Source organism: Diabrotica virgifera, chromosome 5 (genome assembly GCF_917563875.1).
Source record: "Diabrotica virgifera virgifera chromosome 5, PGI_DIABVI_V3a".
NCBI classification, from domain to species: domain Eukaryota; kingdom Metazoa; phylum Arthropoda; class Insecta; order Coleoptera; family Chrysomelidae; genus Diabrotica; species Diabrotica virgifera.
Window position 1 is genome coordinate 177,419,434 of NC_065447.1, and position 25,279 is coordinate 177,444,712.

General features: G+C 35.1%; 1 protein-coding gene across 1 annotated transcript in view; it reads right to left on the minus strand.

Annotated features, from left to right (window-relative positions):
- LOC114334630 (glucose dehydrogenase [FAD, quinone]-like) overlaps nucleotides 1–25,279 on the minus strand; it is a 79,222-nt gene that overhangs the window by 32,491 nt on the left and 21,452 nt on the right. The window contains exons 3-4 of the mRNA XM_028284714.2: nucleotides 22,475–22,719; nucleotides 12,108–12,551 (exon numbers count right to left, since the gene is read on the minus strand). Coding sequence (XP_028140515.1) covers nucleotides 12,108–12,551; nucleotides 22,475–22,719 — 689 coding nt within the window. The remainder of the gene's footprint in view (nucleotides 1–12,107; nucleotides 12,552–22,474; nucleotides 22,720–25,279) is intronic.

Consider the following 25,279-nt stretch of genomic DNA (forward strand, 5'->3'; position numbering starts at 1 on the left):
AGAAATAAGGTGCACAGGAGAAGGGATGATCAATAGAAGAAACCACACAATGTACTACGCAGGAGAAAGCAAACAGGGTCGCAATGGAACCGCCTTTCTAGTTAGTAATAGCGTAAGAGACAAGATTATTAACTTTAAAGCGGTTGATGGAAGAATATCATATATAAGAATGAAAAATAAACAAGCAAATTTAACATTTGTTAATATATATGCACCTACAGAGAATGCTCCCGAAGAAGAAAAGAATGAATTCTATGAGAAACTTGAAGAATTGTACGAAGAAATACCAAAGAACGACATACTAATCCTATTAGGAGACTTTAACGCAAAGATAGGGAAAGAAGACACGAACAGAGAAATCGCAGGAAAAGAAACGATCCATCAAAATACGAACAACAATGGCAGGAGAATATGTAATCTAGCAGCAGCAACCAATACTTTTATTATTAGCACCCGATTCAAGCACAAAAAAGAGCACAAAGTAACGTGGCTAATACCTGGAACGACAGACGGAAACCAAATAGACCACATCCTAATTTCAAAAAAATGGAGCACAATTGTACATAATGTGAGGTCCTACAGGGGAGCCAATGCTGATTCGGATCACATTTTGGTGATAGGCGACATGAAATTGAAGATACTTAAAGACAAAAACGACAGAAAGAAAAGAAAGAGGTGGAATAGGTCAAAACTAAACACAGATAATGCAAACAGAAAATTCTGCACTAAGTTGGAAGAAAAACTACTAGTCCTAAAACCATCGGACATAGATGAAACATGGGAAGACATAAAAGATAGTATTTTAACAGCAGCAGAGGAGACGATAGGACTAATGAACGACAATAAAAGAAAAGATTGGTACGATGAAGAATGCGAGCAAGCTAGTAAAGGCAAGGACCAAGCAAGACACAGGTGGTTGGCCACAGGGAAACAAGAAGATCTCCTACACTATAAAGAGAAAAAGAAAGAGTCAGACAAATGTTGCAGAACTAAAAAGAAGAAATGGATTGAAGACTTACTGCTGGAACTCGAAGCTAATAGTAACGATAATGCAAGACTATATAAACACATAAAAGCACAGAATAAGAAGAAGATTCCGGCAAATATTGGAAAAAAGGAATGGGAAACACACTATAGAGAATTGTTCAAAAAGAAAGGCGATGCTGAAAATGCAGAAAATGAAGAACAAACAGTAAATAGGAATGAAGAACAATCAGAGCCTCCCTCATACAACGAAGCATTGGCGACCATAAACAGATTAAAGACAAGGAAAGCAGCAGGACCAGACGACATTATAAATGAGTTCTTCAAGAAAGGGGGAGAGGAACTAGCCCACAGAATCCACAAGCTGATAGAACGAATATGGAAAGAAGAACGCATGCCGAACGACTGGAATTGCGGTCTGATAACACCAATCCCTAAAAAAGGTGACAAGACGAAATGCAGTAACTACAGGGGAATCACGCTATTAAATACAATGTACAAAATATTAACTAATTTGATCAGACAAAGAATAGAAAAAGAAACGAGAACAAAAATAGGTGAATACCAACATGGATTCAGAGAAGGTAAGTCAACAATAGATGCAATACACATTGTAACGCAAATCGTCGAAAAAAGTTACGAGCATGGAATAGATCTACATATACTGTTTATTGACTACAAGCAAGCCTTTGACAGTGTAATAAGGGAGGAGCTAATTAATGATATGAAGCAACTAGGCATTCAAGAAAAACTAGTAAGTCTCACGAAAATGACGATGAAGGAATCCAAAGCACGAATCTTAACAAGGGAAGGCCCGTCAGATGAAGTACAAATGGAGGTAGGTGTCAGACAGGGAGACTCCCTATCAACAACATTATTTAACATTGCCATAGAGGGTGCAGTAAGAGCAGCCAAAATTAGGGGAACAATTATCGAATCTTCAGCCCAACTGATAGCGTATGCAGACGATATTGCACTGGTTACTAGAGATTTAAAAACCATGCAGAATATAATATCAATACTAGATAAAGAAGCAAAGAAGAGAGGGCTAGTAATAAACCAAAGCAAAACGAAATACCTCAAGTGCTCAAGAGAGAATACGAACATCGAGAAAGAAATTAAGCTTGGAGCATATACATTTGAAAGAGTACACCGTTTCAAATATCTGGGAGTGATGGTGAATGGCAGAAATGATAGAACGGATGAAATAAATGAATGCATCCTACTGGGTAATAAAACCTATTGGAACTACCAAAAATTCTTGAAAGAAAAACACATTAGTAAGACAACCAAATTAAAAATTTACAAGACTGCAATCAGGCCAGTGATCACCTATGGTGCAGAGACGATGTGCCTAACACAAAAAGATGAAATGAGATTAGAAATCTTAGAGAGAAAGATAATTCGACGAATAATGGGACCGGTGAGGATAAGTGTAGGCGAATTTAGAAGATTAACAAATGAAGAAATTAAAGAAGTCATCCAGGGTGAAGACATAATCAAGTTCGTGAAGGCGCAGAGGCTCAGGTGGCTGGGACACACAGAAAGAGCTAACCCAGACTCTACGCTAAAGCGAGTAACTGGCTGGAGACCAACAACAGGGAGACCAAAGGGAAGACCCAAAACAAGATGGAGAGATCAAGTCTTAGGAGACATAAAGAAGCTGAGAATCTACAATTGGAAGGAGCGTTGTAAGGACCGGAAAGAATGGAGAAAAGTTGTAGACAAAGCCAAGTCACACACGCTGCTATAATAATAAAAGACAACAGCGGACTGATTCTCCGCAACAAATGAATCAGAGAGCCCAAAAGGGCGGCAAACACTCCGCCAGGAGTGAATAAGCCATGATGATGATGAATGATGATTGCAATGAATAATTATGTCTGTTAAAAGTTGGAAAATAATTGTTGACAAAATTAAATAACTAAAGATTACTGTTAGTGAGGTAGATATATGTGTAAAGGAAATGATTGTATATAATATTGTGGAATGAATAAAAGTATGTAATAATATAATAAAATTAAACTATGTGACATAAAGTCTAATTCATCTTTATGTAGTTTTGGAAGGACTGAATGAATTGGAAGTAATGTCTCTTGATATGCTACCAATGTAGACTAGTGAATAAAATAATTAGAATGAGAGCTACCAATATAAGTCAAATTGTGGGTTGGTGTCAGTATGTAAAGAAGAATCTAAATTGAATAAGTATATGAAATAGAGAAGTATGAGATTGATTTCTGTTGGTGATAGTGGAGTGAACAGACTGAACTAAATGAAATATATTTAAGTGCAGAACTTTATGAACGTATGTGATTGCAACTGAAATCAAACAAATGTAAAATGTGAAAAAATTATTTTAAATTGGTTGATGGATTCGACCGTTACTTGATGGAAGTTCATTTTATCTCACAATAAAACACTGAAAAACGTTTGTTTTCTATACTTCCACAAAATTTATTACAACTATGTTATTACTACAGCTGTTTCGGCAAAGTGCCTTTCTCAAGTGATATATTTTACAATGTGTTTGCCTTTTTAAGTCTTTAACTGAAGAGGTTGAGGAGTGGGGAGCTGTTTGTCTCGAGTTGGTCATTCAGAATTATATCTGTATTTTTCAATTTATTAATTTCCATTGATTCTAAAAGTGATAGCTTAAGGCCTTTATTTTGAATATGTAGAATTTGAAACTCTTCATTGAAAGAATGATTATGATCTAGAAGGTGAAGTGCGTATGTAGAAGTGTCTGTTTTTCTATTGTTGAAAGCCCTTTTGTGTTCTGCTATCCGTTTGTCAAAAGTTCTGCCAGTTTGACCGATGTAAGTTTTCGGACAGTCACCACAAGTTAGTTTGTACACACCACTCTGTAGTTGCTTTCTCTTTCGGCTTTTATTGTTTTTAATATGTTTTATGTAATATGACAAAATAAAGGCCTTAAGCTATCACTTTTAGAATCAATGGAAATTAATAAATTGAAAAATACAGATATAATTCTGAATGACCAACTCGAGAAAACAGCTCCCCACTCCTCAACCTCTTCAGTTAAAGACTTAAAAAGACAAACACATTGTAAAATATATCACTTGAGAAAGGCACTTTTCCGAAACAGCTGTAGTAATAACATAGTTGTAATAAATTTTGTGGAAGTATAGAAAACAAACGTTTTTCAGTGTTTTATTGTGAGATTTTAAATTGGGATAAATGGATATTGGAAGTTGCCTGATATGATTGGAAATGAAAAGATAGATGAAAAAAAAAAGAATAGTGAATGCATTAAAACTTAAATGTTATAGTCTGAAAGAAGTTTGACTGAGTGGATCATAATGGATGTAGGTGTGCAGTATCATATTGTTAAGTAAAGTCTAAGAATCTAAAAAGAAAGAAGTGACAGAATGTTACTAAGTAAGGAAAGTGATATATATGACAGACCAGAGTGATTGGCTGTATGGTGTTTTTTTTTTAATTGTAAACGGAGCTGAGAGAAAATGAGTAAGTAACATAACAGGCAACAGGATAAAATGAGTGATAAGGTACATTCCAAAGAGACAATAAACCAGACAGATTTAAGGATTATTAATAATAAGAGCCATTTAAATAAATTATGAAAGAAATGGTGAGATGAGATATGATATAGAGGACCTGAAAAAAGACAGAGACACGGGGTCAAACCAGAAATGACTAAGAATGGAGAAAAATATGAAGGATAGGAAAATAGAAGAATCAAAACTGTGTTAGGGATGGGATAGTGGGAGAGGCAATAATGAAGTGGAAAAGAAGATGCAAGTTGAGATATGTGTTAATGGGTGATTAGTATGGAAAGAGAAGATTGTTAGAAACTAGTGTGGTAGTGGAAGAAGCGGGGGAGGGGGAAAAGTGGAGAATAGGAGTAAAGGGGAAGGGGGTGAGGGGAATAATGAGATAAAACTAGGGTTGGATTAAGGGAATAGTTGTCGATGGATAGGAGTAAAAGAACGATTTAAAGTGGTTTGGCGATTAACGCAATTGGGGGCTGGTTCTGATGTCTCTGGAAATCTCAAGGTCCTCGTACAAATCCAGGCGTAGATTGTTTCTGTCTTGGATGTTATGGATTAATTTAACACCATCAGGGATGTTAAGATGATGATTATTAACTTTTAAATGATGGGAAAAGGCTGATGTAGTGTCTCTTTTAGAATGTTCAGCAGATCTGGTTGAGAGTGATCTGTAAGTCCTGCCGATGTAAGAGGCATCACAATCAGAACAAGTCAGTCTATAAACACCACTACGGTTCATATAGTGTATTGTATCCTTAGTATTTGTCAAAAAGTGGCCAAGGGTATTTCCAACTTTGAAAGAAATATGTATGTTTTCAGAAGAGTTAGATACAATACGTTTAATCTTTTCAGAAAGATTGGGGTTATGATATGGTAGTGACCTGTAAATAGCAGAAGAGGAAGAATACTGATGGAAAGCAGAATTTTGAAGCAATCTAGATTCTCTTTTACGGATGAGTTTATCTATTATAGAGGGATCGTAACCATTGTTGACAGCTATTTGTTTTACAATGTTGAGTTCTTTGTTGAATGAATCTGTTGACATAGGTATAGAGAAAAGTCTGTGTATGAAGCATCTAAAAGCTGCTAGTTTGTGTGATAGAGGATGATTAGAAGAAAAATGAATTACATGGTCAGTTTGGGTGGGTTTACGAAAGATACCAAAGTTGAATTGGTTGTTAAGTCTGGTAATAGATAAATCAAGGAAATTAATGGCCTGAGAAGATTCTAGTTCCATGGTAAATTTGATATTTGGGTGAATTAGGTTAATTTTAAGAAGTAGTTGTTGAGCTGAGTCATGATGTCCAGCAATGCAGACCAAACAGTCATCTACGTAACGGAACCAATGTAAAATTTCTGGATTTTTCATAAGGTGATTGGACTCTAAATGATCCATAAAGACATCAGCTAGGAATGGGGATAAGCAACTGCCCATTGCTAAACCATCTGGTTGTTTATAGAATTTGTTGTTAAATTGAAAGAAATCTTGAGATAGACATAATTCAAGGATATCTAGTATCGGTGAAATGACATTGGGCTGAACAGACTTGTTGACTAAGAGTGATTTTACCAGACTTAAAGTTTCGATTTTGGGCACTGAAATAAATAAAGTTGCTTACATCAAAAGAAAGCATAGTTATGTCTGGATTGAGATTGATGAGTTGAAGTTTATCAACTAATTGGTGTGAATTTGATACAGTAAAACGGGGTGTGAAGTTGATTAAATTTTTTAAGGTATTGAGTATGAATTTTGATAAAATAGAAACTGGAGTGTTAATGAAACTGACGACAGGACGTATAGGAATTCCAACTTTATGTATCTTGGGTAAACCGTACAACCTCGGAATAAGAGGGTTACCAGGAAGTTTGTTGTAAGGGGCCTCATAATTGGATAAAAATTCGGAGTGGTTTTTGATGTTATCTTTCAATTTACTTATGAATCTTTTGGAAGGATCAGTTGGTAAAATAGTGAAGTGGTTGTCATCTAGAAAAGATGAAACTTTAGCTGTCAACAATGTTTACGATCCCTCTATAATAGATAAACTCATCCGTAAAAGAGAATCTAGATTGCTTCAAAATTCTGCTTTCCATCAGTCATCTTCCTCTTCTGCTATTTACAGGTCACTACCATATCATAACCCCAATCTTTCTGAAAAGATTAAACGTATTGTATCTAACTCTTCTGAAAACATACATATTTCTTTCAAAGTTGGAAATACCCTTGGCCACTTTTTGACAAATACTAAGGATACAATACACTATATGAACCGTAGTGGTGTTTATAGACTGACTTGTTCTGATTGTGATGCCTCTTACATCGGCAGGACTTACAGATCACTCTCAACCAGATCTGCTGAACATTCTAAAAGAGACACTACATCAGCCTTTTCCCATCATTTAAAAGTTAATAATCATCATCTTAACATCCCTGATGGTGTTAAATTAATCCATAACATCCAAGACAGAAACAATCTACGCCTGGATTTGTACGAGGACCTTGAGATTTCCAGAGACATCAGAACCAGCCCCAACTGCGTTAATCGCCAAACCACTTTAAATCGTCCTTTTACTCCTATCCATCGACAACTATTCCCTTAATCCAACCCTAGTTTTATCTCATTATTCCCCTCACCCCCTTCCCCTTTACTCCTATTCTCCACTTTTCCCCCTCCCCCGCTTTTTCCACTACCTCACTAGTTTCTAACAATCTTCTCTTTCCATACTAATCACCCATTACCACATATCTCAACTTGAATCTTCTTTTCCACTTCATTATTGCCTCTCCCACTATCCCATCCCTAACACAGTTTTGATTCTTCTATTTTCCTATCCTTCATATTTTTCTCCATTCCTAGTCATTTCTGGTTTGACCCCGTGTCTCTGTCTTTTTTCAGGTCCTCTATATCTCATCTCACCATTTCTTTCATAATTTATTTAAATGGCTCTTATTATTAATAATCCTTAAATCTGTCTGGTTTATTGTCTCTTTGGAATGTACCTTATCACTCATTTTATCCTGTTGCCTGTTATGTTACTTACTCATTTTCTCTCATCTCCGTTTACGATTAAGAAAAAACACCATAGAGCCAATCACTCTGGTCTGTCATTTATATCACTTTCCTTACTTAGTAACATTCTGTCACTTCTTTCTTTTTAGATTCTTAGACTTTACTTAACAATAGGATACTGCACACCTACATCCATTATGATCCACTCAGTCAAACTTCCTTCAGACTATAACATTTAAGTTTTAATGCATTCACTATTTTTTTTTCATCTATCTTTTCATTTTCAATCATATCAGGCAACTTCCAATATCCATTTATCGCAATTTAAAATAATTTTTTCACATTTTACATATGTTTGATTTCAGTTGCAATCACATACGTTCATAAAGTTCTGCACCTAAATATATTTCATTTAGTTCAGTCTCTTCACTCCACTATCACCAATAGAAATCAATCTCTCATACTTCTCTATTTCATATACTTATTTAATTTAGATTCTTCTTTACATACCGACACCAACCCACAATTTGACTTATATTTGTAGCTCTCATTCTAATTATTTTATTCACTAATCTACATTGGTAGCCTATCAAGATACATTACTTCCAATTCATTCAGTCCTTCAAAAACTACATAAAGATGAATTAGACTTTATGTCACATAGTTTAATTTTATTATATTATTACATAGGGGAGGGAAGGGTAAAGTGAAATAGTGGGGTAAAGCGAAATAGCTCGTTTTCAAATTCTTCCGCAAACGAAGTCATCACTGTTTACAATCCAATCGATGTTTAGAAGTAGTACGCGCTTATCGACCATTTTGTACCGGTCGTTTGTCGATATTATTGAAAATATCACTGCTTATACATTCTTGGGCGACTGTTTGTAAAATCTGTAGGTGTGTGTAATTGATAATTCTTTTATCTTATTTAACTAAACATATTTCTGAAAGCAACACACAAAAGCAATCATACTTAACATTCTTTTATATAAAATATAGATTGTTAGGATAGGGTTAACAATTTTTACTGGACATGTTTGCTTTTAAATCCATTTGGGGCAATGTGAAATGTCAATAGATGGGGCAAAGTGAAATATCGTTTCACTTTGTCCCACATGTAATTATACTTGATTGCCACCGTTAACAAGGAATATCTGTATTTCCAGGTGTAAAATGCGAAATTATAAACGAAAAACGACCTAACAACAATAGTCTGTGGAGTCAATGACATATGGAATCAGATCTTTGCGAACGGGCATCATTTGCCAAAATCAAGCTGCTATGCAACACGGAATATCTGTTGCTATGTTAAATCGGAGGATTAAATCCGAAAAAAAATTTAGGAAGAAGCGCCAAGTAAGAAGCTAGGCCGATTTCAAATCGTACTCTAGACTATTTCACTTTACCCAACCATGCGGGGCAAAGTGAAAAAAAGACAATGCCTGACAAACCCTCGCATTACAAAAAATTTACTGTCTCGATTTAATTTATATTTCGACATATTGATCTTAAACATTACTCTAATAATATGTTTTTTACAAAATTCCATTTCGAAAATTGTAAAATTTATTTAATTTCAAAGTTTAGCTATTCCACTTTACCCTACTCTCCCCTACTTTTATTCATTCCACAATATTATATACAATCATTTCCTTCACACATATATCTACCTCACTAACAGTAATCTTTAGTTATTTAATTTTGTCAACAATTATTTTCCAACTTTTAACAGACATAATTATTCATTGCAATAGTATACTAATAAATTTAACACAATAAATAGCCACCTTTTGTATTAAACTGTTTTCTCGCAATATTCTACCGTTTACCTTCAACCTGTTGCCTGTTTGCCTTGTTTGGCAACCAACAGTACATCACATAAAAATACTCTTAAATTCTGGTTTTTTGGTTTGTTTAGCTTTGTTTTTCCACGCAAGTCTAATTATCTTTTATTATGTAGTTTATTTCCTTGTTTCAACAGAACTCAACTTTCATCTCGTCATTTCACATTCGATGACATCACAACTTAAACCATGAAATATATCTGCATTAAATTTAATGAATCTATAAGTTATTCTGGAATAGAGAGTTGCTAATTTAAACTTTACAGTAGATTTTATTATTCAAATAATTTAAATTATTTTTGCAGACAAACCTTTGCATTTTTTTTTAAAATCCAAAATCAAATGAAACTTTAACCAAAAATTGGCTTTATCTTGTCATGTCATGTCACTCTTGTCAAATTGTATATCCACTTCCTAATTTCTCAGTTGGTCTTTGCCCATTGAATTGGCAAGCACCTAGCATCTTCGAGCAGGGAACCATGGCACCCTTTTAGCATGTGTTCCACTTTATCTATCAACATCGACTTGTAGTCATAAAATTTTAATATATTATATTATGTAAACCATATACAATGAGGTTAACACTATTTACAGTGTGCTAGTTTTAAACTACTCGGCAGGGTGTAAGTATTCCCACATTTTTCATTTTAACAGTCACAATTTTAACCTTTTGCTTTAAACTAACGTGGAAATACTTCATTCTAGGCACTGAAGATGTTCTGTATAGAACGAAAACGTTTTGCAATCCATGACATTTTATAGTTTTAAATAAACGATTTTATACCAGAATACATCTCGAAGTTTTTGCTTCTGTATTGGTTTTTTAAATTAGTCTCTTATTGAATATATTGAAACATAAACAACACATCAAACTTATTCTGAAACTATTTCTTGTGTCTTGTTATATTTTATTATTTTCATGGTGTAATAAACCACAACACAATGCCACAACCTATCAAATTTAATATTTCAAAATTGGAAATGATTGCTTAACTAAATTATTCCTTCCTTCAGATAATTTTCTAATATTCCTTCAGATAATTCCTCTAAATAACAAGCTGCAATTTCCAAGTAACTCAACAATCTTTTACTCTCTACAAAAATGTAAGCTGGATTTTGGCGTGGAAATACCAAATTATATTGTCGAAATAAAAGACGCTAATCAAATTTCTAACTTATAAGAAAGGCATTGAATAGAAAGTTAATCCATTGCCTTTACCTGTTGCTGTTATTATCTTTCTCTTTGCTTTGTTATTGTTGACATAAAAATTTGTTGCATTTGCATTTTTGTTGACATTGATTTCGAAATAAGAAAGGGACAAGAAAAGGCTTCCTGCTCTAACCTTAATGTATGCAACCCGTCATTACATTACGAATCCGAAAATTGTTCGCGGAGAATAAAATCTTGAACATGTCCAGGGCCCGTATTCCGTGCACTGTAGATATCTACAGTCGCCTTCTATCGATGTCAATTGTCATGAAAATATTTGAATTTTTAGCTTTAATTGAATTATTTTCTAATTTTGCTAGGTTATACTCTAATTGATGCTGAAGTGGCACTTAGTAAAACAAGGAAATATTTGAATTAAACTAAAAATTCAAATATTTTCATGACAATTGCCATCGACAGAAAGCGACTGTAGATATCTACAGTGCACGGAATCTAGGCCCAGGATAAGTTTATGTTGACGCCTGCGCCTTGGAGACTAATCCCGAACTTACTCTGAATACGTTCAGGTTGTACAGCGCGAATACGGCTATAATGAAACTGTTTAAACAAAATTACACCTGGACAAATGTCAGTTAACCAACAACCAATAAAGCGGGTCAATAACTATTGTAATATCTGTGCACAAATTTGAATGATCGGTGATCAGCAATCATTAAAATAAAAAATATTTTCGGAAGTCCACAACTACTGTTTAAGGTCAGCTTGCTAAGATGTTATGTTTTCTGCATTCTTTTGTATAGAGCGGAACTTTTCGGCGAATCCTAAAGATATCGTGGGTTTCGCACACTTCCAATGAAGATGTTCTTCAAATGATGAATTCAGAATGTCTGCTCATAAGTATCATAAAGAGGAGAACAACAGAATATTTAGACCATATAATTCGAGGACCTAAATACCATCTGCTTCGCCTCATAATAAAAGGAAAAGTAGAAAAAAGAGATGGATAGGTCGAAAGAAACTTTCATGGCTGCGTAATGTTAGACAATGGTGTGGCTCCATAGTAGAATAATTATTTCGCGCAGCGGAAGATAGAGAAAAGTTTCAGGAAATTATAAACATGATGACGGCCAACGTCTGAATACAGCCACGGCACCTAAAGAAGAAGAAGGATCTTGTCTAAGACATCCATGAAGCGTCTTAAAGCAATTTAAATATGGTGCTACGGAGGCATACTGAAAATATCTTGGATGGACAGAGTGACTTATAATGAGATCTGGCAAATAATGAGGATGGACCGCGATATAAGCATAGTTTAAAACGACCCAAACTGGAATATGGACCACGTAATTCGTCAGAAACATTGGTATATCCTACTCCACAATATTCTTCAGAGTAAGTTGTACGGCAAGGGAGATCCAGGAACTCATTGGATATCATGACTACGCACTCTCAACTTAACGATTACAGAACTTTTTAGAGCCGCAGTTAAAATTAGAATAGCTATGTTGATAGCCAATAAGGCATCTGTAACGGATAGGCACTGTAAGAAGAAGATTCAATAAATTACCTTGAAAAAGATATTGATACCAAGTCCAAGGACTTGCAGCTAATATATCATCAAAAGTAATGCTCTCATTAACAAAAAGTGCCTGATATATAACGCCCACATGGTCTTGTAGATTATATCCTACACTTAGGTTCTGAATACAAGGGATTCCCTTATCCTCAAGGTGTTCTTTTGGACCTACTCCTGATAACATTAAAATGTGCGGACTGTTTATGGTGCCTGCACTTAGAATGATCTCTTTAGTAGCTGAAACTGTATGTTCCATTCCAGATTTGATAAATTGCACTCCATAAGCTTTTTTAGTCGAGGGATCTATTAAGATTTTTGTTACTGTAGCAGATGTGAGGAGCTGGAAATTTGGTCGCTGCAAAATTGGATTAATAAACGCCTTAGCTGTACTGCATCTTCTTCCATGTCGTTTAGTTCCTTTAACCTTCGAAAAACCTAAAATATAATAAAAATTTATATATTATTTTAATGCCATAAAATATATCTACTCTACTTAGGTAATGTTTGACAAACTATCTAAGATTCATTAATATTCAGCTGAGCGAAGGCTATTGTCCGAGTTGAGAAATTCCATAAACAATGGATCTGCCTGTTTTATAAAATTAAATCCTTGTTTATATAACAGGGGTGGCCAAGCTTCTTGATACTCTGAGCCATTTGTCAAAATTTGAAATTTTTCGTGAGCCGCAATTAAACAATTACCTGTGTACCAGTTTTTTACACCAAAAAGTGTAAAATAGCTATTTGTATAACAAGGGAGGAAAGTGCTACTTTTCCTCCCGAGAATGAAGTTTACTGCCCGACGCGTAGCGGAGGGCAGTAATCATTCAAGGGAGGAAAAGGCACTTTACTCCCATGTTATACATATGGTTTTTCCACCTTCCTCAAATAACAAAATAACAAGTCATTTTTTCATTTTTACTTAATTTATTTATGTAACTAACCAACAAAATTTATTAGAACTAAAACTAACAAGTAGGTACAATATAACTGTCAACTGTCAAATATAAGTCAAATTATTAATGTAAACATTGTTAAATCAGAATAACAATTTACTGTTTTTTACCATTCTGCAAAATACAGAGTGTTTTTAAATAAACGTTAAAATGTATAGATATTTACGTAATAGAAAATAGATATTGTACAGGGCGTCAATAAGTTATATTTCATGAATGAAATACCATGACGTCACTTTTACTTTTCCTCCCTAGGGAGGAAAAATATTTTCCTACCTAGGGAGGAAAAGTACAACTTTGCTCCCTACAATCAGGTCCGGAAAAGTATTTTTTCGGTAGAGGTAGGTGGAAAAATGTATTACATTTTTCTCTCACTGTTTGGATTTCACGATTTTTAAGGTGAAATAAAATGGTTCACGTCATTGTTTCAAATATGCAAATAATTCTACAAGCAGCCTTTACTAACTCAGGATACTTCGATTCTTCATCATCCTTCCATCTTTTTCTGGGACGGCCTACTGATCTTCTATCGTCTCTCAAAAAACCCCATCTTTAACACTCTGTCCATAGTGTCCATCTTATCTTAGCTTTTATATACGACGTTTTCAGTATCATACACAGTCACCAATTCAGATTTGCGGGGCCTTCTCCACTCTCCTGTCAATTCATCTCTTTGAGGGCCAAATATAATTCTGAAAACTTTGCTTTCAAATACCAGCAACTTACTTATTTCCCGCTGATGTAGAGTCCATGTTTCATTTCCATAATATGTAACAATTGGGCGAAAAATTGGCTGTAGTGTTAATTTATATTGTCCTTTTAGCAGATTAGATCTTAATAATGATGATAGGAAGTATAATGCTTTATTCTACGCAGCCATCCTTGCTGAGACCTTTTTATATGTGGCTGTCATCTGTGATTACCGCCCCCATTTATTTAAACTTTTTTACTACTACGAAGTCGTGGTCATTAATAGTTATATTCTGCCTAACTCTTGGTCTTGGATTTTTGGTTACTAGCATGTATTTCATCTTCCCTGCATTTATCCGAAGGACCAGATTACCTGTTTCTTCCTCGAGTTGTGAAAACACCTCTCTCACGTACCTACGTCTCTTGTAGAATGAGCGACTGCACCTATATCATCAGCAAAGGAAAACAATAGTTTTGATCTTCGATTCGCAAATCCTGTCAGTTGAGATTATATTTTACTTATTATACAGGGTGTAACAAAAATACAGGTCATAAATTAAACCACATATTCTGGGACCAAAGATAGTTCGAATGAACCTAACTTACCTTAGTACAAATATGCACACAAAAAAGTTACAGCCCTTTGAAGTTACAAAATGAAAATCGATTTTTTCGAATATATCGAAAACTATTAGAGATTTTTTGTTGAAAATGGACATGTGGCATTCTTATGGCAAGAACATCCTAAAGAAAAATTATAGTGAAATTTGTGCACCCCATAAAAATTTTATGGGGGTTTTGTTCCCTTAAACCCCCCAAACTTTTGTGTCCGTTTCAAATAAATTATTATTCTGGTGCCATTAGTTAAATTAAATATTTTTAAAACTTTTTTGCCTCCTAGTATTTTTTCGATAAGGCAGTTTTTATCGAGTTGCGGCTTCTTTTTTAATATGTTTACATAAAAATTTTATGAGGGTTCTGTTCCTTTAAACCAGGGGTTCCCAAACTGGGGGGCGCGCCCCCCCTGGGGGGCGTGAGGACATATCAGGGGGGGCGCGAAAGAAGTTGAACATTAAATTAAATTTAGTTATTTTTCTAAAATTAAAAATTAACCGCTTCAAATACCTCTTTTCGACAACACTGTGAAACGCCGCATTGATGATATGACCGAAGACATACAAATTAGATAGTTGATGCAGTAAAATAATCGCCATTTTTTGCTATTTAACTAGACGAGAGTATTGAGTACTGACATATCACAATGTTATCAGTTAATTGTTTATGTTCGGTATATTCAAAACAAAAGAATGAAAGACGAGCTACTCTTTTCTACAGAGTTGGAGACTGGAGACCACAACAAAAGCTATTAATGTTATGAAAGCAGTGTGAGAGTTTTTTGACAAACATGAACTCTCTTGGCAAAAACTGATCAGTTTATGTACAGATGGCGCACCTTCAATGCTTGGTTTTCGCTCAGGCTATTTACAATTAGTAATAGAGAAAAATGCTGATGTGATTGGGATACACTGTTTTATACATCGACAAGCCTTGGCAGCAAAAACCCTTCCAAATGAACTTATGGCTGTCTTAAAGTTGTGTATTAAAGTACTACATTAAAAAAACAGTGCGTTGAATACTCGACTGTTTAAAACTCTTTGTGAAGATTTAGAAAGTGATCACAAAACACTGTTACTTCATACAGAAGTACGATGACGACTCGCAAAAGGAAACATGTTGGCAAGATTATTTGACCTTTGAGATGAAGTAATCACCTTGGAACATCAAAAGCAAAATGAGCTAAACATGGCCTTCAAAAAACATTGTACCCAAGTAATATTGGCTTATTTGTCAGACATCTTTGACTCGTTGAACAGCCTTAACCTAAAACAGCAGGGTGGAGACTCAAATATAGTAGTTACTCATTGTGATTGAGGCTTAGTTACTCAACTTTGGAGGCGTAAAATATCAGCAAACCCCTGAAATTATTCAAATTTCTCTAAAGTAGAGCCAATCTCAGAAGAAACACGCTTCAAGGACATTTATGAAGGATCAAGTTTGAAAATCCAAATATCAAACCATTTGGAGAGCCTAATTGAAGAGTTCCAGAAATACTTCCCAAACACTTGTGACAATTTTATTTACAGAATGTCAACTGATCCATTTCATGTCAACATAGACTCCCTGCCTGAATCGCTTTAAGAAGATGCTTTGCAAATAAATCCAAATTATTTTTTGCATGATTCCTCTGCCAAATACTTTGTTATAATTGACAAACCTTCATTTTGGTTCAAATATTTCAAAGTGTATCTTAGTGTATCACGGGAAGCTCTTCATTTATATTTGCCCTTTTCAAGTAACTATTTGTGCGATTTTCAACACCCGTGGCAATTAAAACAAAGTATCGGAATAAACTTGATGTTGGTAGTGACTTGTACTGTGCACTTACTAAAATTCAGCCACCAATAAGCATACTAGTAAATAAAATGCAAGCATATCCATCGCACTAACCAACCTAATCTATTTTTCTTTTATTAATAATTTTTGTATTTAATGGAAACTGATATTGTTGTATCTTATGGCAGAATAAATAAATGTTTTGTTTTCAAGCTAATACTTATTTGTTTTTGTTTTGTTCCTATTTAGGCTCATACAATTTATTTTAAAGGGGGGGGGGCGCGAGAAGCTTTCATTTCAACAAAAGGGGGCGTGGTACAAAAAAGTTTGGGAACCCCTGCTTTAAACCCTCCAAATGTTTGTGTACGTTCCAATTAAACTATTACTGCGATACCATTAGTTAAACACAGTGTTTTTAAAACTTTTTTACCTCTTTGTATTTTTTTTGATAAAGCATCTTTTATCGAGATGTGGCTTCTTTTTTAATATGGTTCAAAATGTACCTAAAAATGTAAATCATAAATAAATTTTCATATTATTACCAACTCTCCATAATCGTACTTTACCATATACAAATATGTGGTGGATTTGACAAATATTCAAATATCTCGATAAAAACTGACTTTTGGAAAAAGTACTAAGAGACAAAAAAGTTTTTAAAAACTTGTGTTTAACTAATGGTGCTACAATAATAATTAAATTGAAACGTACACAAAAGTTTGGGGGGTTTAAAGGAACCAAACCCCCATAAAATTTTTATGGGGTGTCCAAATTTCATTATAATTTTTTCTTAAAATATTACTGCCATAACAATACCACACGTCCATTTTTAATAAGAAATCTCTAATAGTTTTCGAAATATTGGAAAAAATCGATTTTTATTTTGTAATTTCAAAGGGTTGTAACTTTTTTTCCGTGCACATTTGTACTAAGGTAAGTTAGGTTCAATCGAACTATTTTTGGTCCCAGAATACGCGATTAAATTTATGACCTGTATTTTTGTTACACCCTGTATATTCTAAGGACAAATTGAATAGCAACAGTGATAAGGGGTCTTCTTGTCGAAGTCCTTATGTTACACTTAGTCTTTTATATTTGTTGTTAGTAATTTAAGACATTTTGAGACACAAAAATTAAAAGTAATCCAGGTACATTTATTGAGAGCCACAAATAATCCTTCAAAGAGCCACATGTGGCTCGTGAGCCACAGTTTGGCCATGCCTGTTATATAAGTTCACTACTCGCATAATTGTACCCCGCTCATCATAACTATATATAATAATAATAATAATAATAATAGTCCCCGTTTTATACCGCTAACGCGACTTTGGGATTATAGCAGGGTAGTCTACTGTATCTAGGGCCTACGGTATACAAGGAAGGTAAAAGGGCCAGTGCTACGCTTCAACCGCCTATTATTACTCCTGGTTTTACCCAAGGTACTCATTTTATTCAGGCTGAGTCGACCTGGGGCCTAACCCCGGCGTACCTGCGTGGAAGTCGGACATACTACTGCCTGAGCTATCCGGGCCCTAGCAGAACTATATATAAGAGTCATTAATATTTAGCTCAGCGGGGTGCTATTCTTTAAGGTGTGAAATTTTATCAACAACGGATCTACCTGTTTTATGGAATAATCTCTTGTTTATTTAAATACATATTTTCAGTAATAGCACCCCGCTAAGCTAAATAATAATGACTCTCTTAGTTTGCTTGCACAAATATACGTACACTACAGAATACTATATAAATTAAATCTTTAGATAGTTCTCTTTTTTATATAAACTAAACAGCTCTATAATAACTGTAAAAATTTTAAAATTGTAACTGTAAGATTTCAACAGTTAAAATTTTTAAAATCTCTAATATTTTTAAGAAGTGTAAATAGTAGGCAACACGTTGTACATCCTCAAATAAAACATCGTTTTTGGAGTATTAGAAGAATTCAAGTCTCACCATTCTTCTATAAATATGAAGTATGTAGTTTGTTACGTTGGGATGTCCACGAGTTACTTCACGCAAAGATCCCTAGGTTCGAATTTAAATTATAGAAAATAACTTTCGATTACAGAAAATTACCCCTATCAAAAATACGCAAGTGTAGCTTAAAACAAAGTTTTTATTTGGATGTTATCCGAAGAATGTTACAAACTCGACTGACTTAAAAACATAATATCCAATATCTACACATTCCTTAAAACTGCAATACATTCTTATCATAGGTTTCAATCTCAAGTGGGCTAGTAAGCCCATCATATCTTCACCTTAAAACAACGAAAAACAAACCATATGGCTCGCCGTATGGATAAAGCAGAAATATCTTTTAAACACGGACACTGCCATATACTGACTCGACATAGTTCATTTTACCACTCATCAGGAAGGACTTGTAGTAACTAAAATTGAAAATAAACCGTCCATCTACATGGCAACTATTGTATAATAATATACCAGTGTAAATAAGTAGCGACCGCTATAAGAATAAACATAAAGAAGGAGACTTCTCATCGATGACGATTTAAGTGAAGTTCAAACTCAGGCTTACTGGAAGATACAAACATAATTGATTGGGAAACAATTTAACGTAGGTACACGCCTTAAATGGTAGCAATATAGAGAATAGCTATTTGCATAACAAGGGAGGAAAGTGCTACTTTTCCTCCCGAGAATGAAGTTCACTGCCCGACGCGTAGCAGAGGGCAGTAATCATTCAAGGGAGATAAAAGCACTTTACTGCAATGTTATACATATGATTTTTCCACCTTTTCACATCATTTGAACAAATCATTTTTTCATTTTTAAATAATTTATTTATGTAACTAACTAACCTTTATTAGAGAACTAAAACTAACAAGTTGGTACATTATAACTGTCAACTGTCAAATATAAGTCAAATTATTAATGTAAATATTGTTAAATCAAAATAAAAATTTACTGTTTTTTACCATTCTGCAAAATACAGGGTGTTCTATAAATAGGTAAACGTTAAAATGTATAGATACTTACGTAATATAATAGAATATTGTATAGGGCGTCAATAAGTTATTTCTTCAATGACATAGTATGACGTCACTTTTACTTTGACTCCCTAGGGAGTAAAAGTACTTTTACTCCCTAGGGAGGAAAAGTAGAACTTCTTCCTACGCCCAGGTCAGGAAAAGTAGGTATACTTTTGGTAGAGGTAGGTGGAAAAGGTATTTAATACGTATTTAAAACGGTATAGAACATATCAGAAGGCTGGGACATCAAACCAATTAGAGAACATCAAACCAATACTTCTAGTGGAGTATTGGGCGCATCTGCGTTTCTTGGCCGGTAATGTAAGGCCGTGTTCTCCAATAAACGCTGTAGGTTGCGTACAACGTCACGCCGCGTAGGAAAATTGTTAATTATCGTTACTTTTAATAAGCTTTGAAGGACAAAGAACTATCTTACAACTGAAAATAGTTAAAAAAGAGTAATTCTAAAACAAAATAAATAAAAATAAATTTCGACCACGAGTCAGGATTCTGTTAACCGAGATACGATAGTACCAAGCGGCGCCGCTAGGAGGAGCACTCCAACAATGCGTCTCAGAATACTTTAACGAAACGTGGTCATTTTGTACTCTAAACCGAGTAAGGTATGAAAAAGAAAAGAAAATAATCGTTTTCGTTTTGATTCAATTCGAGTCTCTTGCCATCCTCTGACACCGTGTTTCGGGGTCTCTACCCCTTATCAAAGAGGCTATGCAAGTAGACTCTTGCATAGGCTCTTTGATAAGGGGTAGAGACCCCGAAACACGGTGTCAGAGGATGGCAAGAGACTCGAATTGAATCAAAACTACTTGCGTCTACTTGCATAGCCTCTTTGATAAGGGGTAGAGACCCCGAAACACGGTGTCAGAGGATGGCAAGAGACTCGAATCGTAGGCTGCGTACAGCGTGTATTAGAGACCATCGACTAAAGCGGCTGGTGGCCAGCTCAGGGCATCTTCTTTGTGTTTTTTCTCTGGTTAATCTGCATACAAGTTCCTTCCATTATCCTCTGTTTCTTGCTTTATTTTTCACTTTCTCCCATCTTAAGCCGATACTGTTGGGTTCTCTGGTTATTGTTTTCTTCCAGGTATTATCTGTCTTCCCCTCTTTCTTGTCTCCTCATATTGATATTCGTGCTTGTCTTGTGATGTTATTAAGATCTTTCCTTAACATATAGCCAATTCATTCCCATTTCTTCTGCTTAATTGTTGTTAAGAAACGGAAACTTAAATACCTCGGTCATATTATGAGACATGATAAAATATACTCAAACTGATAATACAGGGTAAAATAGAAAGCAAACGCGGACCCGGAAGAAGATGACACTCATGGCTTCAAAACTTACGCCAATGGTTTGGACTAACATCAATCGAATTATTTAGAAACACCGCAAACAAAATTAAAATTGCTATGACGATAGACAACGTCCGCAATGGACAAAGCACATGAAGAAGAAGAAATTGTTGTTATTATACTGGTTTGATATATTATTTTCCGTAGTTCTGCCATTGTTTAAGAAAGGATTGTCTAGTTATACAATGGTTCTACATTCGTTATTTTATTAAGCCAGTAAACTTTTAAGATCTTTCTTAAGGACCTATTTATGGTAGGGGAGCCCAAGCGGGGATTTTTGCAGTAACTCGAGCGCGTCAGATTATCATATGGGGAGAACCCTGGTACCCTGTAGATGTACCTCTACCATATATTGGCTCTAAACACTCGCTAGAAAAACTCGAAATCGTCAGATTAAGATAGATAAGGTAAGTTAAGTACATGCAAAACAGTGTATACTTCAAAAATCTGACGATTGGGCGGGGCGTAAGGAAATGGGTGAGTCACAAAGTTTCACAAGAAAAAGCGAATATTTCGCGAAATGAACGATAGATCTTAAAACTAAAAAATACGTGCTCAATATTTGTCAAAAATCTATCGAATGATACCAAACACGATTGCCCACGGAGAGGGGTTGGAGTAAATTTAGAATTTTAACTACGAAAAAATACACTTATTCAATATGTTTGAAAAATCTATCGAATGACACCAATCACGACTCCCCACGGATGTGAGGTGGATGGTTACTTTAAGATTTTAAATAGGAGCCCCCATTTTTTATTGCAGATTCGGATTCCTTACGTAAAAATAAGTAACTTTTATTTGAAACATTTTTTCGAATTATGGATAGCTGGTGCTATAATCGGAAAAAACGATTGTTGGAAATGGAAAATTAAATTAAAAATGGAAAGTCCTCACTAAAATGGAAAATTTTACTTAACTTTTTGTGGTTTTAGAACCTATACTTCACAACCCAATATGCCCCCAAAGCGCTCGAGTGACTGCACATTTAGCATACTTTCCTCCCCTACTATTATAAAGGTCTGTAGCCTATTTGTTATGATTTCGCCGTACTCGTACTTCCAAGTTTCTTCTACATAAAGTAAAAATGCTTTTGACATAGGTATTGAATACATTGTTCTTTATTGCTTCTGATATTTCATTTGTTTGCCAGATAGTATTTCACGCATTGAAGGCGAATTGTGTCTTCCTTATTCTTGCTTGTATATCTTTCGTGCCTTCGTAAATAAATTTAGACATACGGAATATTAAATGAAAATTGAATAATGGGTTTTAAAATTACTGAGAATATAATGTACTTGCGTTTTGACTCACTCTGTATCTGATATAAAGAAAATCAGCAATATCAATCATTTTTTAGAAAATTTGACAGACAATAAAAAATATGGCAGGAATAGGTCCTTGTTATGCAGTTTCTTTTAAATTATAGAGATGAAGGGTCTTAAACTTGTTACGATTTTCATAGACAGCTGACTATAATTTTGTAAATACCCTGTACAATTGTACAACATAAAAAACTTTTTATTGTTGTGATGGGGAAGTGAAGAAGATTTGGAATATAACATAAAATGCAAGGTCATCCATAAAAAAACATAAGTTTGGTCTGCCAATATCTATATGTCTATCTAATCAGCCTTAAACGCCCATTCCTGGGCATAGACCTCACCTGTTAATCTCCACTGATCTCTATTCTGTGCGATCTGCATCCAGTCCTTTCCTACCGTTCTCTTAAGGTCGTCCGTCAGTCTCATCTGGTCTACCCCTATGTTATCGAAAAACCCGTAACATTTTAACTAATTTTGTAACGTGAATCTCAAAGTTGGCTACAATTTTTGTTATTAACTTTTATTGCTATCTATTATTACAGGGGACCTGTAGAGCTTGATCACACTAATCAATCACCCTGTACATTAAAAAGTAATAAATGTATTGCTGTTGTATGACTCACCCAATTGTTGGTGACCATTGGGATCCGATGCGTTGTATCCCATCTCCTGACCAGCTTTTATAAATAAATCAACTAAAGGTGATTCCCAACCTGGAGGTTCTACATTTAATGGTCCATGATTACTATGAAACTTCTTATCAACATCGGTGCATTTTTCACAATTTTCAGATTTTAGGAAATAGGGTAGGACCTCGTCATCTGACCAACCGGTATTTCCTAATGCAGCCCATTCATCGTAGTCTAACCTACAATGGTTATACAATGAACACAAAAAGAAAATAGGTATACAATATTATATAAAGGCACGTATCCATTTATGTTCACAAACATCTCGTGCTCCTGTAATTGCTCCAACGGATACAGCATGCGCTCTTCTACATATAAACCACCACCGATTGGAGCTCTGAGGCGGGGCGCGCACAGTTGCACCCTCCGGGAGCGCGGACGTATCCACCATATGGAGCAGTTGCAGGCGTTGGGATGAAGAGATTCGCAAACATAGTAGATACATGCCTTAAGGGGTAAATATACCAGATTCTAGTCCAGAAAGTATCTATCTATATTATGCTATCTATATGCATATAATATTTATATATGCTATAACCAATACTGTTTAACGTCTACTCTGAGATAGATAATATTTGCGAATGCTTTACCGCACTCTTCAGAAGGAATCAGTAAATAACATCCGCTATTACAGATGACACGATATGACTGATGCGGACCAAAGTCTTCAGATACTGTTAAATAGGGTTACTTAGAGTTGTGAAAAAAAGGGGATGAAGATCAATACTGCGAAAACCAAAGTTAGGAAAATATCAAGGAACAAAAATTTACCCCTTCCAATATATGTGAACCATCAACAGCTTGAACACGTAAACCAATACAAATATCTTGGTTACTGGTTCAACAATCAACTTGATTATAAACAAGGTTAGAGCAAGAATAAAGGTAGCCCGACAAGGGTTTATCAAAATGAAAAGTTCATTTTGTAACAGTAGCATTAATATCAGCCTTAGATGTTGTTTTCTGCATGGCTATATGTGGTCACGTTTTCATGGAACGGAGGCCTGGACACTCATCAGAACACTGATGTACAAGTTAGAAGCCTTTGAACTCTGGCTTTATAGAAGAATCTTGAAAATAACTTGGACAACTCAAACCACCAACAAAAATGTTCTGAGGAGAATAGGTACAGATCGAGAACTGCTAAAAATCATTTAAGTCAGAAAAGTTGGCTACCTGGGACACGTAATGAGAACCGAAGGTACCGCCTCGCGCAACTGATCATCCAGGGTAGGATTGAAGGAAAACGGGGTTCCGGTAGACGCCAGATCTCATGGCTTAGAAATATCAGATACTGGACCGGTCTTGATTCAACATCTTTGTTTGGGGACATTTCAGGACATTTCGATGGTATCTAGAATGTTCTAGTTCTTTAATTTTTCTTCTTTTTTTTCAAGGGACTTTTTTTATATGCAATAAATCTTACGGAACTATCGTAACAATGTTATTTCCTAAATTAAAAAAAAATTGTTTTAAAAATAAATATCATCATTCTCTTTGCCTTATCCCTATGCGGTGTCGGCTTCCCTAATTGCATTTCTCCACACAATTCTATCTTGGGTCATATCAATGTTAATCCCCTTTACCAATATGTCCTGCCTTATCGTCTCCCCCAGGTCTTCTTTGGTCTTCCTCTCCTACTCCTTCCAGGAATCTGCACTTCAGCTATTCTTCGTATTGGGTGACTAACGTCTCGACGTTGAACATGACCAAATCATCTTAACCTATGCTCTCTCATTTTGGCATCAATTGGTGCCACACCTAGACTTCCCCTAATGTACTCATTTCTAATTTTATCCTTCTTTGTCACTCCACTCATCCATCTAAGCATTCTCATTTCCCCCACATGCATTCGTTGTTCCTCTTTCTTTTTCACTGCCCAACATTCAGTTCCGTATATCATAGCTGGTCTTATGGCTGTTTTATAGAATTTTCCTTCAGCTTCATTGGAATTTTTCTGTCACACAACACACCACTCGCTTCTTTCCACTTTATCCATCCAGCCCTAATTCTACAGCATGCATTTCCATCTATTTCTTCATTACTCTGTAATACCGATCCTAGGTACTTAAAACTATTGCTTTTCACAATCATTTCACCATCCAAAGATACCATTTTATTTGTAGTAGCTCCATCTTTAAATGAACATTCCAAATACTCTGTTTTTGTCCTACTAAGTTTTAAACCTTTTTCCTCCAGACCTTGTCTCCACTGTTCCAGTTTTTGTTCCAAGTCTCTTTCAGTATTTCTTACTAACACGACATCATTAGCATACATTAAGCACCGTGGAATGTTACCCTGTAGTTTCGCTGTTATCTGGTCCAAAACTAATGAGAATAAATACGGACTAAGCACAGAGCCTTGGTGCAATCCTACTTTCACATGAAATTTATCAGTCTCTCCCACACCTGTCCTAACACTAGTCGTTACTCCCTCATACATATCCCTCACAATATTTATATATTCACCAGGGACTCCTTTCTTATTGAGTGCCCACCACAGAATCTTTCGAAGAACTCTATCATATGCTTTCTCAAGATCAATGAATACCATATGAGCGTTTGTTTCTTTACTCCTGCATTTTTCCATCAACGGCCTTATAATGAAAATTGCATCTGTTGTTGATCTACCCTGCATAAATCCAAATTGATTCTCGGATATTTCGGTCTCTTCACGTATCCGTCTATCAATAACTCTTTCCCATATTTTCATGGTGTGACTAAGCAGTTTTATAGCCCT